Source organism: Bombus vosnesenskii, unplaced genomic scaffold (genome assembly GCF_011952255.1).
Source record: "Bombus vosnesenskii isolate JDL3184/JDL3185 unplaced genomic scaffold, Bvos_JDL3184-5_v1.1 scf7180000014579, whole genome shotgun sequence".
Lineage (NCBI taxonomy): Eukaryota > Metazoa > Arthropoda > Insecta > Hymenoptera > Apidae > Bombus > Bombus vosnesenskii.
In genome coordinates, this window is record NW_022883531.1 from 1,145,327 (window position 1) to 1,160,180 (window position 14,854).

General features: G+C 35.2%; 2 protein-coding genes across 2 annotated transcripts; both read left to right on the plus strand.

The window, feature by feature from the left end:
• Window positions 1-4,106: 4,106 nt before the first annotated feature.
• LOC117240236 (odorant receptor 13a-like) lies at window positions 4,107-7,049 on the plus strand. The gene is made up of 6 exons (XM_033506210.1): window positions 4,107-4,561; window positions 5,024-5,276; window positions 5,464-5,567; window positions 5,665-6,000; window positions 6,375-6,650; window positions 6,792-7,049. Exons 1-6 carry the CDS (start codon window positions 4,367-4,369, stop codon window positions 6,858-6,860), a joined length of 1,233 nt encoding a protein of 410 aa, XP_033362101.1. The 5' UTR covers window positions 4,107-4,366; the 3' UTR covers window positions 6,861-7,049.
• Window positions 7,050-7,554: 505 nt separating this feature from the next.
• On the plus strand, window positions 7,555-14,854 carry LOC117240174. The gene is made up of 11 exons (XM_033506074.1): window positions 7,555-7,780; window positions 8,271-8,523; window positions 9,111-9,214; window positions 9,487-9,819; window positions 9,904-10,179; window positions 12,545-12,694; window positions 12,997-13,249; window positions 13,539-13,642; window positions 13,737-14,051; window positions 14,331-14,606; window positions 14,730-14,854. The coding sequence occupies exons 1-11, from the start codon at window positions 7,586-7,588 to the stop codon at window positions 14,796-14,798; spliced, it is 2,328 nt and encodes a 775-aa protein (XP_033361965.1). The 5' UTR covers window positions 7,555-7,585; the 3' UTR covers window positions 14,799-14,854.

Consider the following 14,854-nt stretch of genomic DNA (forward strand, 5'->3'; position numbering starts at 1 on the left):
TATTATACACTTTTCCAAGGCAACGCAAAATTAAAAATACTACTAATACAAGTATAGCCTATTTCCATTTCTAACCGCGCAACATCGGTAATTGTAACGATCGTGTCTTAAGTCGGTGACAAGTTTGATGTACACCTTCCATTGACCTATACGTTATCGACACATTCGGCATAATTTGTATTTGACATGCAGCGCTAAAACACGCAAAAAAGAAAAAAATGGATACTTACGGAACAATTTACAAACAATCCTCGCAAATTCTACTGTTATGCTCGAGAGCAGCAACCATGATCGAATTCGAGCGCACAACGCTCTTCAGAGACTTCCACGAAACAAATCTCTTGAACTGTCGGATATATAATACATTGTCGTCACGTCCGAACGTTCATCGTTTACCTGGAATAATACATAATTTATCGATCCGACACCGCTTTTACTCTTCGCGCGCAATTACTATGACGTTCGGAATAACCAGTTGTCCACGAAGTAGAAAAGGAGAAACGAGTCAGACAACAAAGCGGAAAGGTATCAAGGGATCGGGAATATCGCGTTAGTGTCCTTCGGGATGGATAATAGACAAGCTGGAAACATTCGATAGAATCGAAGATCGAAGCATTCTACCATAGAACACTCGGTATGAGCTCTAGGCAAGTCAAAGATCTGTCTATCATCATCACGAGTTTCTACATGAAATTCGTTGGTTTTTGGCTGGCGAATAATTACGTCGAAAAACGTCGCAGGAACGTTGCGTTGAGTTATACGTTATTCGCCGTCCTCCTCTCCCTATCGACCGAAGCGAGGGATTTGTACTTCAGTTGGGGAGATCTTGGTGTAAGTGGAGAATCTAATTTTTTAACTAGACGAATTAAATCGAGCAATCGGCAATTTTCTTTATATCGACTTTGAACAATTTTCATGCAGAAACCAACTCGATAAAATATCGGTTACAGGACTCTATTTACGTCATATGCAACGTTATAACTATCGTTCTAGTTGTGGTCAAAATCTTCATTTTGTTAATATATAACGAAGAGCTGCTTGACATAATCGATTATGCGAAAATAAATTTTTGGCACTTGAATTACGATTCGCACGAGCAAATGATCGTGGATAACTGCAGACGTACGTGTACCATTTTCGTTTGTGTCTTCACTTTCTTCGCTCAGGGAACGGTTATCGGTTTCATAGCGAGGCCACTTCTAAGTGAGATATTTGAGAATAAAATAATTACTAACATAGAATATTATCTTTCTATAAATGGCACTCTATAAATAGAAATGTTGACTCGTTACGATCATACGTTATTAATTTAAATAATAAATTTTGCTAGGTACGTTTCCAACTTTACGCTTTAACGGCAAAGCACGTAAAATAAGTTCGGTTCCCGAACAAATCTCGGCAAAGCACCTCTGCAAAAATTTAACGTGACGCGAGGTTTACGACACGGTCAGAAACGATTAGTGTTTTTAAGAGGCAGATTTTTTCTACCAATATTCGAATGATACGTGATTCAAAGCAAACATTAACGACGTTAAAATGACTTCGACGCATAGCATGTATTTTCAACTTCTTTATTTCCGTCTCCCTTGCCTTAATAGTAAATACCGTGTCATAAATCTCACCACATCGCCGTAGTGCCAAACGATGCAGACTCAAATAAACGTTTATAACACTACACACCAAGATCAATTAGGCACTTAATTGTTGGAATTACTTTATCAGCATCGTAATCGCTCATAGCTTGCAAGAAGGGCTAAACTACGATGATTAAATAGAAGATCTGTTTGGCATACTTTTCAGTAAACTATGGAAAAAATGAGTCCGAGCGAATACTTCCGTTTAACATGTGGCTCCCCGAATGTCATCTATCCATGACACCGTATTTCGAGCTAATGTTCATGCTACAGGTTTTACATTATTTTACATTACAATTATTTGTAAATGTAAAGATACAAATACCTCATGAACAATTACTTTATCTATAAAACGACATTAATAGACCCTTTGAAATTAGTGTTTAATCGATCGATATTTTTACAGGTTGTATGTTCGTATCATGTTGGTGTGTGCTACCATTGCTTCGACAATGTTTTATGCATTTTAAATTTACACGCTGCTGCACAGTTTCGTATCTTGCAATATAGACTTACAAATATGTGCGACACGAACGACTGTGCAGAATTCTATGAAGTTTCGGAAAAGTCATCGTACACTATACATCGATATGGAAAGCTTAGAACTTACATTCAACAGCACCAAGCACTCACTGATTTTTGTAAAAAACTCGAAGATGTATTCAACTTAATTGTACTTGGACAGGTGTCGCTATTCAGCTTATTAATCTGCCTCGATGGGTATTTGATACTTATGGTTAGTATAGTATTACTCTATTTCGTTTTCCTACTTCAGGTAGAATAATTCTAAGCTATTCTATTTTTCATTTTTATAAAACGATGATTTCACTAGTTCTCTATCTATAGGATGATGCTCCCGCCACAAGACGCTTTACTTTCGCCTTTCATATAACGGGTTGCATGTGTCAACTGCTGATGTTCACCTATAGTTGCGATTGTCTGATACGAGATAGTGCGAACGTAGCTAATGCCGCGTATAAAAGCTTATGGTCGCGCTTACCGATGGACCAATTTGGAAAAATATTACGCAAGGACTTAATACTGGTTATCATGAGGTCCGCGACACCCTCTTGTTTGACTGCTTGTGGATTCTTCACTGTGTCATTGGAAACTTACACCGGGGTAAGCTCAGACGTAACACGTATAGTTGGAAATCCTGTAAATATGTACCTTTCTTAGTAAAAATTAATTAATACCTACAGTCAAAACAAACACTCGTACATAACTTCTCAAATCTGATATAATATTAATTGCACTCACTCCTTCTCTCTCTCTCTATCTCTCTATCTCGTTGTCTCGTTCACTCTCACGCTTTAAAATACTTAGAATTCAATTCTGAATAACTAATTTTACCTTTAACATAATCATTTTTATCTATTCCATTATGGATTTTGAACACTACAGTGGCATTTTTCTCCATTCTGAAACATTATTTACAAAAAGTTTGACAGTTTATGCATATTGCAAATCAAACTCTCGAAAACAATAGAGAAATGAATCTTCTGTCGCCAAAGTGACAATCGTATTAATATGTAGCTTCCTATTTGGTTAAACGCTGTAATGTTTCAGAAATTTTTTGCAAGCTCCTAAATGTAAGCTCCACTTGATAATCACCGAAGCAAGTAAATATTTAAACCACGATTAATCAAAGATTCTATGGTAGTTTCGGTAAGATATTTTTTTCTCTTATACAGAAAAACTTGTTTAATGACAAGTATACGAATTATGTAAAGGTGAATTAGTAACTAACGTCATTGTTATATCTACTAATAAACACCATAATTACCATCGTTATATCGATTTTATTAGGAACGTTTAAAATCATCACACGCCTAAACTGTTTATTCGCTTTTCACAGATTTTGAGCTCCGCGGTGTCGTACTTTACATTGTTAAGGAATCAGTCGAACGATAATTAAAATACACGTGAAATTTCGCATAAAGTAAGGAATTTCAAGTACATAGTTTCGCATCAAAGTGATATATTTGTATGTTATAGAAAGACAAAATAAAAAAGACTCCTATACCCCAATGAAATATATTGGGAAAAACCCAAGTAGGTAGACAATAATATTCTATTGCGTATTACAAGCACCTGACATCACACACAGACATAAGAACAAACGTTGCTGAAATTTCTTTATTCGTTTCATAGCTAGAATATCGCCGAATCTGCACAACACCCTTCACAAATCATAGAAACAAGATAAAAAAAAAGACATTTATCATCTTCGTCATTTTAACGCGCCGCCGCTGCATCAAGCGATCTACGTTTTTTTCCTCGTAAATTCTATCAAAGGAAATTATAGACAACTTTCTTAAGTCGTATGCCTCATTTAGCAAGATAAATTTTCCTTTGGCAAAACGAAACAGCTGTCGAACAGCACTTCGATTTCACAGAGGGTCTCGTAACCCCGGAATAATGTATAACTCGATCGATCGCATCCACTCGTTGTTCATTCGGAACAAAGAATAGTAATCCTGGGCTATCGTGATCGAACGTTCGTTCCTTTCTTTTCTTTCGTTCTTTCTCGTCATTTCTTTTCCGGAACATCAAATAACGGTGCATCAATGATAATAATAAAATAGATACAAAGTACGCTATCGGTGAATGAAAGGATGCCAATACATCAAAGCGACTGATCGTCTCTAATACGTTGCAATAATCGATGTAGACCGTGTACAAGTGTACCAGTTCAATGTCCTAACATACCAGAATATTAGCAGTACGATATGAGATTTCTGAAGAGCCACGACATATCTATCAGCTTGACATCGACTTTTATGAAGCTCGTTGGATTATGGACGTCGAAAAACCAATCGGAACGACGTGTCAGACTTATTACGCAGATTTACACGTTCGCGATTATTCTCTTTGCTCTATGGTTAGAACTTACGGATATTTATTATTCTTTCGGTGATCTGAGTGTAAGTATTCGAACAATTATCTTTACCGAGATATTTGAAGAGAGATAAATCGCGATGAACGATACAGATGTGGACTAAATTTCTGTAATAGTCCAGTTTCATTTCAAGTTGCAGAAGCTAATAAGTCAATATGCAAAACAAAATTCATTGATTATTTCTGGAATAAAACGCAAGACATTGTGATGAAAAGAACTATGCAATTTACAATATGTTAACACAGTTATAAAACTTGTAGCATAATTTGATTATCATTTAACACAATTACAATGTATTAGATTTCTTGAAAAAACTTATTTTTCCCATAAAACGGTTGTTTTCTCATAAATTTGTAATATCGTGGCTTGTGCCCTGTTTTCTCGTTTGTCGTATCTAATTTGGATTAACAAAAGATTTATATAACGCACAAGTGAAATAGAATCCATCCGTAGTTCTATATTTTCTAGACATTCTCTGTGCTTACAGACCTGCCTTTACAACGTGTGCAACATTTTGGCGGTCCTAATGCCTCTTCTGAAGATGACAGTATTGCTTGCGCATAAACAAGAACTTTTTCATTTAATTACATATACGCAACGAAAATTTTGGCACGAGAATTACGATGAGTACGAGAAAAGGATTTATATAGACTGCAAACGCAAATGTACCGTCTTTGTTTGTTTCGTAATATTCACCACCAAAGCGACCCTTATTTGTTACGCCCTTAGTCCAATTATTGGTAAGTCACTTAATCTTAAATTGGAATTTCTATTCTTTTATTTCTTATCCAAAAGAGCACAAAAATATCTAAGTGTAATCTATGGCAGATTCAGAAGGTTAATTGAATTGTTGTTGAACTTTCTTCAATACTATATATTTTCTACTGAATATTTACAAAGAATTATACCATTCTGCATCTATTCCAGAAAATATTGGAAGGAACGAGTCAGCCAGAGAATTTCTATTTAATATGTGGATTGATCTACCACTGACAATGTCCCCATACTATGAAATGACATTCATGTTACAGGTACCGGATCGCTTCTTTTTCCTAATGCTCAACGTATTTAATATTATCAAATTTAATACCAGTAACAAACTTAATGGAAATCTTTATATACCCACAGCTCCTGACATTGTACCATATTGGAGTCGGCTATTTCTGTTTCGACAATCTATTATGCGTCATGAATCTACACTTGGCTACTCAATTTCAAATATTGCAATATAAAATGTCCCGCATGACCGATTTAACGAATAAAGAGAAGGGAGAAACAAATCCACAATTGTTCTCAGGATCATCGACAAAGAAATATTACACCGTCTTTAAGAAGTATGTTCAACAACATCAAGCTCTCATATCTTATTGTGGAAAACTGGAATCGGTATTTAATTTGCCTGTTTTGGCGCAAGTGCTGACGTTCAGCTTGGTAATGTGTCTCGATGGGTACCAGATACTTATGGTGAGTGTAACGCATTCATATCAATTATTCGTTTTTACACTCCTACATCTCAGAGAGTGTCACGAAAATGTACAGAATACATACCATATACAAGAATATACAAAATAATCAAACTACGGCACTCTCTAGAACATTTAGTCGATGGAATAACTGTTTACCTAAAGTACCCTAGTTCCGTCTTTTTAATTTTATTCGTGGAAATATCGAATTTACATATCTGCGGTCTAGAATAGACCATATATTGTACTTACTATGACGATCATGGCAAATCACACATCGTCTGTAAAAAGTGTCTATATCGAACATTTAAAAATTATGAGCACTGTTCATACTTCAGACAAGCTTTTACGCGCTAATAACGCATCTTTTCGCAGCCAGGGGCACCTGCCAGAACACGTTTCATCTTCAGCTTCCAATTAATAGCCTGTCTATGCCAATTACTGATGTTCACCTACAGCTGTGACTGCATCATGCAAGAAAGCACGAGCGTAGCTTTGGCAGTGTATAAAGGACCTTGGTCATTTTTGCCTGCAACCGAAAGCGGTATGATGATGCGAAAAGACTTGATACTCGTTACTATAAGATCTGGCGTACCTTGTTGCATAACAGGCTATGGATTCTTCGTCGTGTCTCTAGAGACATATACTCGGGTAATTGAAATGTTGTGGCATTTGTCAGAATTGCAGCGATTGATAAATTTGACTGCTTAAAACTGTACAGTGTACGAAAATGTAAAAAAGTACAAAAAATACACGTCGGATATCTATTGCTTATACGTATTATTGTTACAGGTTTTAAGTACTGCGGTATCATATTTCACACTGTTAAGACAAACTACACAGGAGACCCTCAATTCTTAATATATATATTTCAATTGCAAGTATACAGAATGTACATAGAATGTAAAATAGTAACAGATGATGAAATATCTAATGGGCGCTGCTGCAAAGCGAAATAAAACTACAATGAAAAATAAAAAGAATTACATTTGAAGTTTGGTTCGTTATACGTTGATGCTTAAAAGTCGAGTTACACTCATATTCAATCATCAAAATAATCCATATTCATAAATCCATTCGGTCGCATATTGCCGCTCGGTGTTCTTCTACAACACGAACACGCGAACAAGTGTGTATAAATTTCTTATTATTTTTATAAGAACCACTATTCGGTAATTTCGATTGGAACTTTCACATCCACTACTTGCCTTCGTATCCTTCTACCAACCGTCTTGTCAAATAATCCAGCTATAGTATATTTTTTCGAGAGTTAAAAGTGGTTAAAAGCATCGGATCAGTGCAGTAGAACATAATGACAGAGTAATACGCACAAACTGTAAATAATAAAAGAATAATTGATCGACAAACAAATACGTAATTGACAAATGCATCTTTTGTATATGTTTTCCGTCTATACCGAAGGGTAGCAATCAACTTTTTCCTTTTTGCACTCTTCCTGTCAGAATGGTGTAAAGATGACAAGAGGGAAGAATGATTTCCAATCAACGTGACACCTGTTATTACGATGATTCATATGCACTAGAGCACGCGCGAGCGACAGCTTTAGACACTATCCAGCCGACACCATGCAAACGGAATTAGACTTGGACATGTCGATGGTCTTGTCAAAGTTTTTCTTGAGGAGCATCGGCTTGTGGATATCCGAAAATTCCGCAGAAGAACGTCGGATGAAAATAATGATCATCTATACAGTATGGCATTCGATATTTGCTACAGTCGAAATTACCAGAGATTTCTACTTCACTATATTTTACAAAGGCGTGAGTATATTTAACTGGTTTAGTTGTGTTAAATAAAATTGTGTATGTGCTATATTGTGAAATAAATATTGTAGCATTCCAAATATGTAATAATAATAATTCATTATGTATATAGAAACGAAATGAGTGATAGCGTCAGGTTCTGGAAAATATTAAGCAATTGTTACGACCATCTTTCTATTTATTATTAAATTATATAAACAAAAAATACATATTGATCTCTCGATGCCATTTATGGGGATTATTTCTAATTGTCACGTTTCTTCATCGTCCGTTTATATTTAATAAATAAAAAGTGTGAAAGTCACGATATACACAATATTTGTTAATTTAATCTAATATTTAAAATCGTTCGCGACATATAACATTGGATAATAGTTTATGACACGAGTAATTCAGTTAAAACTCTATGAAACGTACAAACAGCTATAGTTATAAAAGAATTCGTAATAATTGATAATAATTTCGTAATAATTCGTAATAATTTCAGGATATTCTTTACGTTACTACCAACATATTAACTGTGACAATGGGTTTAATCAAGATATGTATCATAATGGCGCATAAAGAGGAATTTATAAATCTGATCGTGTACGTGCGACAACATTTTTGGAATGTTAAGTACAATTTTCGCGAGAAAGAAATTTTGGATGATTGCAGAAAAACTTGCACCTTCTTCGTCTGTTCCGTCACCATCATGGGTGCATGTGCTATAGTAGCTTATCTAATAACACCGGTTATTGGTAGGTTCTATTGCTCCATTATTCTGTTATCCTATTCGCTAATAGTGTGCTGTAGATCTTTAATTCAAGTCGCGAATGCTTTACGTGGATGTACGTAATATCGACGTGCTATGTATGTACAGGATGTTTCCGTAATCTTAGTTCAAGCTATCGGGATTCTTTATGCAGAAATAGATCGCAAAAGAGGAGTAATATTTTTTCGTCAACACGAGCAGAAAGACAAGTTGGTTACCTCGAAACTTGCAATTAGTACACGGACATCTGACGGATCTTCAAACACATTTTTCTCGAAATCGAAGCCTTAAACGAAAAAATATTATTCCTTGTTTTCGGTTAATTTTTACCTGTAGAATTACTACCAGATCGCTTGTACCAAGATTTTAGAGACGCTCTGTATATAGATAATAGGATACTTCCTCTATTTTATCACATAATTTAAGAAACTTCTTTTTTTAAACAACCTTGATTCGGTATTGTTACATTAAAATGTACTATGATTGTACTATGAAATACAAAAATGTACCTGACGATAAATAGGCGAAACATTTAGTATAGAGAAAAGTATATCATCTAAGCGTTTGTTGCAGCAAATGCTGGGAAAAATAATTCCGAAAGAGTATTGCCATTCAACATATGGCTAAATTTGCCAGTATCTATGTCGCCTTACTACGAAATGATATTCACTCTACAGGTATTTTAGATTCTCGCAATTTTTCGAACGATTGTTATTGTAGCTGGTTGCATTATATGCTTACATTTACTATATTAAACTTACAACACAATGACATAAACTGGGATATCCGCATCTGTGGAACTGCAACGTGTGACAATTAGTTGAAATACGACGCTGGTATCTAAAGATAACTATAGAAATGATGCGATATCTCTGATACGATTTTGCAAAAACCAATAGATTTTTTCCGTGGGCTGTAACAGGGGAAGTAATTTTTGTACTTTTTGCAGATGATAAATATGTATCAAATAGCTGTCACCTACTTTTGCTTCGATAATATTTTCTGCATTCTGGCCATACATTTGGCTGGTCAGTTTCGCATACTTCGATACAGGTTTTCAAAACTGTGCGATATAGAACATCAGATAAACGAGAAGGATATGGAATTGACGATAACAAACTATGCGCATACGTTTTATAAACAATTGAAGATGTACGTTCGACACCACCAGGAACTGATCAACTTTTGCGACAGGCTTGAAAACGTGTATACGATGTTGATACTTGGACAAGTGTTGGTATTTAGTGTGTTAATTTGCCTGTTTGCTTATCAAGGATTATTGGTTAGTGTTTACATGCTATAAACATTCCCATCATCGGTATTTGTTAATTGTTTGGGACTTTCTAAATGCTTAGTTTGCTCTTAGGCTGCTGCCCCTCTTGCGAGACGCTCGATTTTCATCTTTCATTTAATCGGATCAATGGCGCTATTATTTATGTTCACCTATAGCTGTGACGGTGTGATAGAACACAGTGAGAAAGTTGCTATAGGTGCATATTCAGCGCTGTGGACGATCATGCCAATGAACAAATCTGGAAAGATGCTTCGAAACGATCTAATAATGGTGATTGAGCGATCAAGAAGAGTTTGTTGTCTCACCGCGAACAGATTTTTCCCTGTATCGTTAGAAACTTATAACAAGGTAGATATAGTACATATATATATACAACAAATACGCGTTACGATCTATGAAATTTAATGTATAGGACAAATTTTTAAACACTAGGAAATTGTAATTTTCGATATCGTGAAATAATTTGTTTATTAATATTTTGCAGATCTTATCTACCGCAGCATCATATTTCACATTACTAAGAAATCATTTAGAAAACGAAACTGAAAAATGATTGGTAAAAGCAAACCTCCAACCAATTCGGTAAAATATTCGTAGACAATTACTTATGATAGTATTCAAAAGAATTGTATAGATACATCTATTAAAAAAAGATAAACCGTTGAATAGAAAATAACCGATAACTAAACATATGTATAATCAACTAGAGTCGCTCGCTTATGACTTTGCTGGCACAGTACCTATTTGAATGTATTTTTATTATCCCTTGTTTGTACACCATTTAAATGTTGAATTTCGTAAAACGCTCGAACAGGTATTTGTTCATTTTTAACGAGAAGTTCGTACGTCGAATGTCTCGTCCCCCGACTAGCAATTCGTGAAATATATCCTTAAAAAGATGTTATCTCGTTTTTTGCCCTTTATGATCTGTATCCAGAAATCCTTTCTTATTCCACGCCTACGTCATAAAAGAAGTATATATATATATACAGGGTAGTTGGTAACTGGTGGTACAAGCGGAAAGGGGGTGATTCTACGCGAAAAAAGAAGTCGAAAATATAGAATAAAATTTTTTTTTTCATTTTTCCATCGAGACAACGATCTACAGTGAGATCCGTTGTAACGTACCGCACGCGTACCGAGCGAAAATTCAAAGTCGATTTTCTCGAAAACAAAGCCTCAAACGAAAAATTTTTATTCTATATTTTCGACTTCTTTTTTCGCATAGAATCACCCCCTTTCCGCTTGTACCACCAGTTACCAACCACCCTGTATATACAGGGTGAGTCATTAAAAACTACCACCTGTAGCAATTATCTGTCGACTTCATCAAAAAGCGCTTAAAGTATGGTATTGAAGCAGCCTAGTCAGACGTGTACATACTCTAGTATCTTATACTTTTTGACACGTTAAGATGATTAGTCGATTCAGTTGGACATTCTTTACAAAACAGTATTAACTAATTTATACCGAAAAACCATTAATTCAGCAGATATTTTAAGTTTAATTTATCCAATTTAATGTACGAAAGGCAAGGACGATGTAAACGCAATAATACCGCTTCGCGTCTTTTCTCGTCTCTTCCATACATTAAATTTAAAGAATTACAGTTAAAATATCTGATAAACTAGCGGTCTGTGTGTATAAATACATAAGTTAGGATCTTTCAGTAAAAAATGTCCAACTAGATCGGCTAACGTTATAAAAGATACATGGTGGCTATTAAAAGCTTCAAAGTTAACTTGATATCTCAAAACATAGGGTATTAGATAATCAACTCGTATACTCGTCTGACCAGGCTCCTTAAATACAGTAAACTTCGCTGCAAACATTTTTTAATCAAGTCGATAGATAACGAATTTTTTGAGGTGGTAGCTTTTGCTGACTCGTTCATAACGTTTTCAGCGTAAATTCATTCTATGTCAAAATTACGAATTCCATTCGGTACTCTGAAAATCATATCGCGTCTAATTTTTCCATATAAAATATCATTACATATTAATTGCCTTCATTTTTGTAACTTTAGTTGTAGGTACTTAAAGATAGTATAGTTTATACGTATTATAGTCAGCAAATAATGAGATGTGTGTTCGTGTTACAAAATGTGCGTGCTAATACAGAGGATATATAAAACTGCGTACCTGGTATAGTATATCGCTACAGAATTACGTGATATTCATTTTGCAATGAAGGTAACAGCTTGATCATTCTCAAACGAAATCATCTTTATACACTACGTCGTGATTCTACATTCAGAGACAACGACGTAGTATTATACTTTCCAACTGTACTTTTTCTCTAAGTAATCATACGTTATAGCAGAATTTTTACTTCTGGCGACCAAATAATCAATATGTGAAAAATTGCTAGTTGCACATGCACTGTAGGGGGTAATAATCGCACAGGCCCTCTCTCAAGCACACGTGATACACCAATTCATATATTTTTCATGTTTGTCAATTTCTTATTTGTTTCTGCCACCGTATCGCTTCTACTCTACGCGGAAAAGTTCGCTTTAAGTAAGATACGTATCTATTATCAAGCGATCGAATGTCTCGATAGATCAAAGCGATGTCACTTCAAGTCACCTTTTCGCTAGGAACCTTTTCTCGCTAAATTTTCTAGCTGTCGCATGATTTAAAGATCAAGATCGAGAAAAACGATCGTCATGCATACGACACGATACACGGATATCTCAATCACGTTGTCGCAGTTTCTATTAAAACTCGCGGGTGTCTGGATGACAGTAAATAACGCCGAAGAACGTCGAAGAAGACTCACTATGGCGTTTACTGCCGTTATACATGTTTACGGATTATATCTAAATCTCGGCGATGCTTATTACACTTGGAACGATTTGAGCGTGAGTATAAAGATCTGTCGCTGTCTTAAGATTGTTATTTTTCGAAAGTCATAGATATACTTTTCATTTAGAAATCAACTTAAATTTTTATACGATTGCATTATAAATTTAATTACAGAGAAAATAATTAAGATGAATACCGAATCTACCTAATTGTTTTTATAAAATTTAATAGAAAACTGCAAGAAATATATTAATACGACAATCGTATTACGAAAATGTTTAAAAGATTTATAGAGAGAAACAAATTCTATCGATGTTCCGACTGGTTTACTATATATAAAATGAATTAACTTTTTCAGCATTGTACCTTCTTGCTCTCTAATACATTATGCATCATATTGGCGATGTTCAAGCTTTTGATATTAAATTTTCGCAGAACGGAATTTAAGGATTTAGTTTTATTTGCACAACAAAATTTTTGGCATTTCAAGTACGACCATGATGAGAAAATACTTTTCATGAAGTGCCGAAAATTGTGCAAGCTGTGGACCATAACGGCATGCTCTTTCACGCAAGCCTCCTTGGCATTTTACATAATTACGCCAATCTGCGGTGAGCATGCATATTTAAAGATCTTCGTTTCTACACAAAATAAATAAATTAGTCTCGAATAAAAACAATTCTATAGCTTTACGATCCAACGATATTAACAATCAAAATACATGCTTTACCCTCTTCACCGTATCCTTCAAAATAATCAAATTAGTTAACAATTAATAAACAATTGACAAAATCTCCATCGAGTCAACCCTGATTCTGAAAGAAATCACAAATATGTGCGAACTAATTAATAAAACGTACGAAATCGAAGCTTCAGAATTCATGCTCCATTGTGTTTCAGCGAATATCGGAAAAAACAAATCGGATAGGGTACTTCCGTTCAAAATGTGGGTCGATCTGCCGCTAAGCGTGACACCGTATTACGAAATAATGTTCGTTATTCAGGTATCGTATATCTCCTCCATTTCCGAATATATTTAAATAGCGAACTCGGCGAATACAACGATAATTTTACTATGGAAGATCACTGTTTACCCAGCTAGCGACTGTGCAACAAATCGGTATAACGTATTTGTGCAACGACAACTTCTTATGCATACTGAATATGCACGTTATCTGCCAATTCCGCATGCTCCATAACAGACTTTTGAATTTATGGAAGATCATCGACCAGAAAACGGATAAGATCGATTATGCCGACAAGTGCTACATAGCGTTGAAAAAATGCATTCGGCAGCATCAGTCGTTGATCAAATTCTGCGAGAAGCTCGAGTATGTTAATACTTTTCCGATCTTTGGCCATGTAGTGGTCTTTAGCTTGCTAATGTGCTTCGACACGTACGAGATACTTTTGGTACGTTGGATTTACTTACAGTATGGTAGTGGATTCGTTTTTAAATACGATTTGTTCGAAATACGATTTATTGCAAGTTTTATTATTTCACTGTTACGTAAGAATCGTTAAATAGCATGAGTAATTTAACTTTGGTTTATGTCCTTCTCAAAATTTCATAAACTTATCTCTTTACCTAGAAACGAAATGCTCGTTTCAAGTATTATATATTCGACAGTTATACCAGCTACATCAGAACGATTTCGATATGAATAAACGAGTATTATATTACGTATACAGGCAAATGTATCCACTGGTACACGACTGATCTTCGTGTTCCACATGGTCGGAAGCTTTATCCATATAATTTTCTTCACGTACACTTGCCACGGTTTAATAGAGGAAAGTTCGAATATTAGCTTGGCAACGTACTCAGGCTGGTGGACGATTCTGCCAATGACCGAAACTGGCAGAATGTTACGAGAAGACGTGAAGGTGATGATGATGAAATCAATGCGACCATGCTACCTGTCCGCTGGTGGATTTTTTCCTATATCTTTGGAAACATCTACCGCGGTACGTAATCCATTTCGTATTTAACCCCATTCATCCCGGAAATATCGCTTTTTGCAACGCGTTACCAGAAATATATAAATTTTTAGATGAATCCTATGACGACACTAAAATTTTATGTTACAGCTGATGAGTACTACAATGTCATACTTTACGCTCATGAGGGAATCATCTGTGAAAAATGCGGATAAATAATCCATCATATATATACAAGTACCTATATCATGAAAATATTTGAATATATATGAATA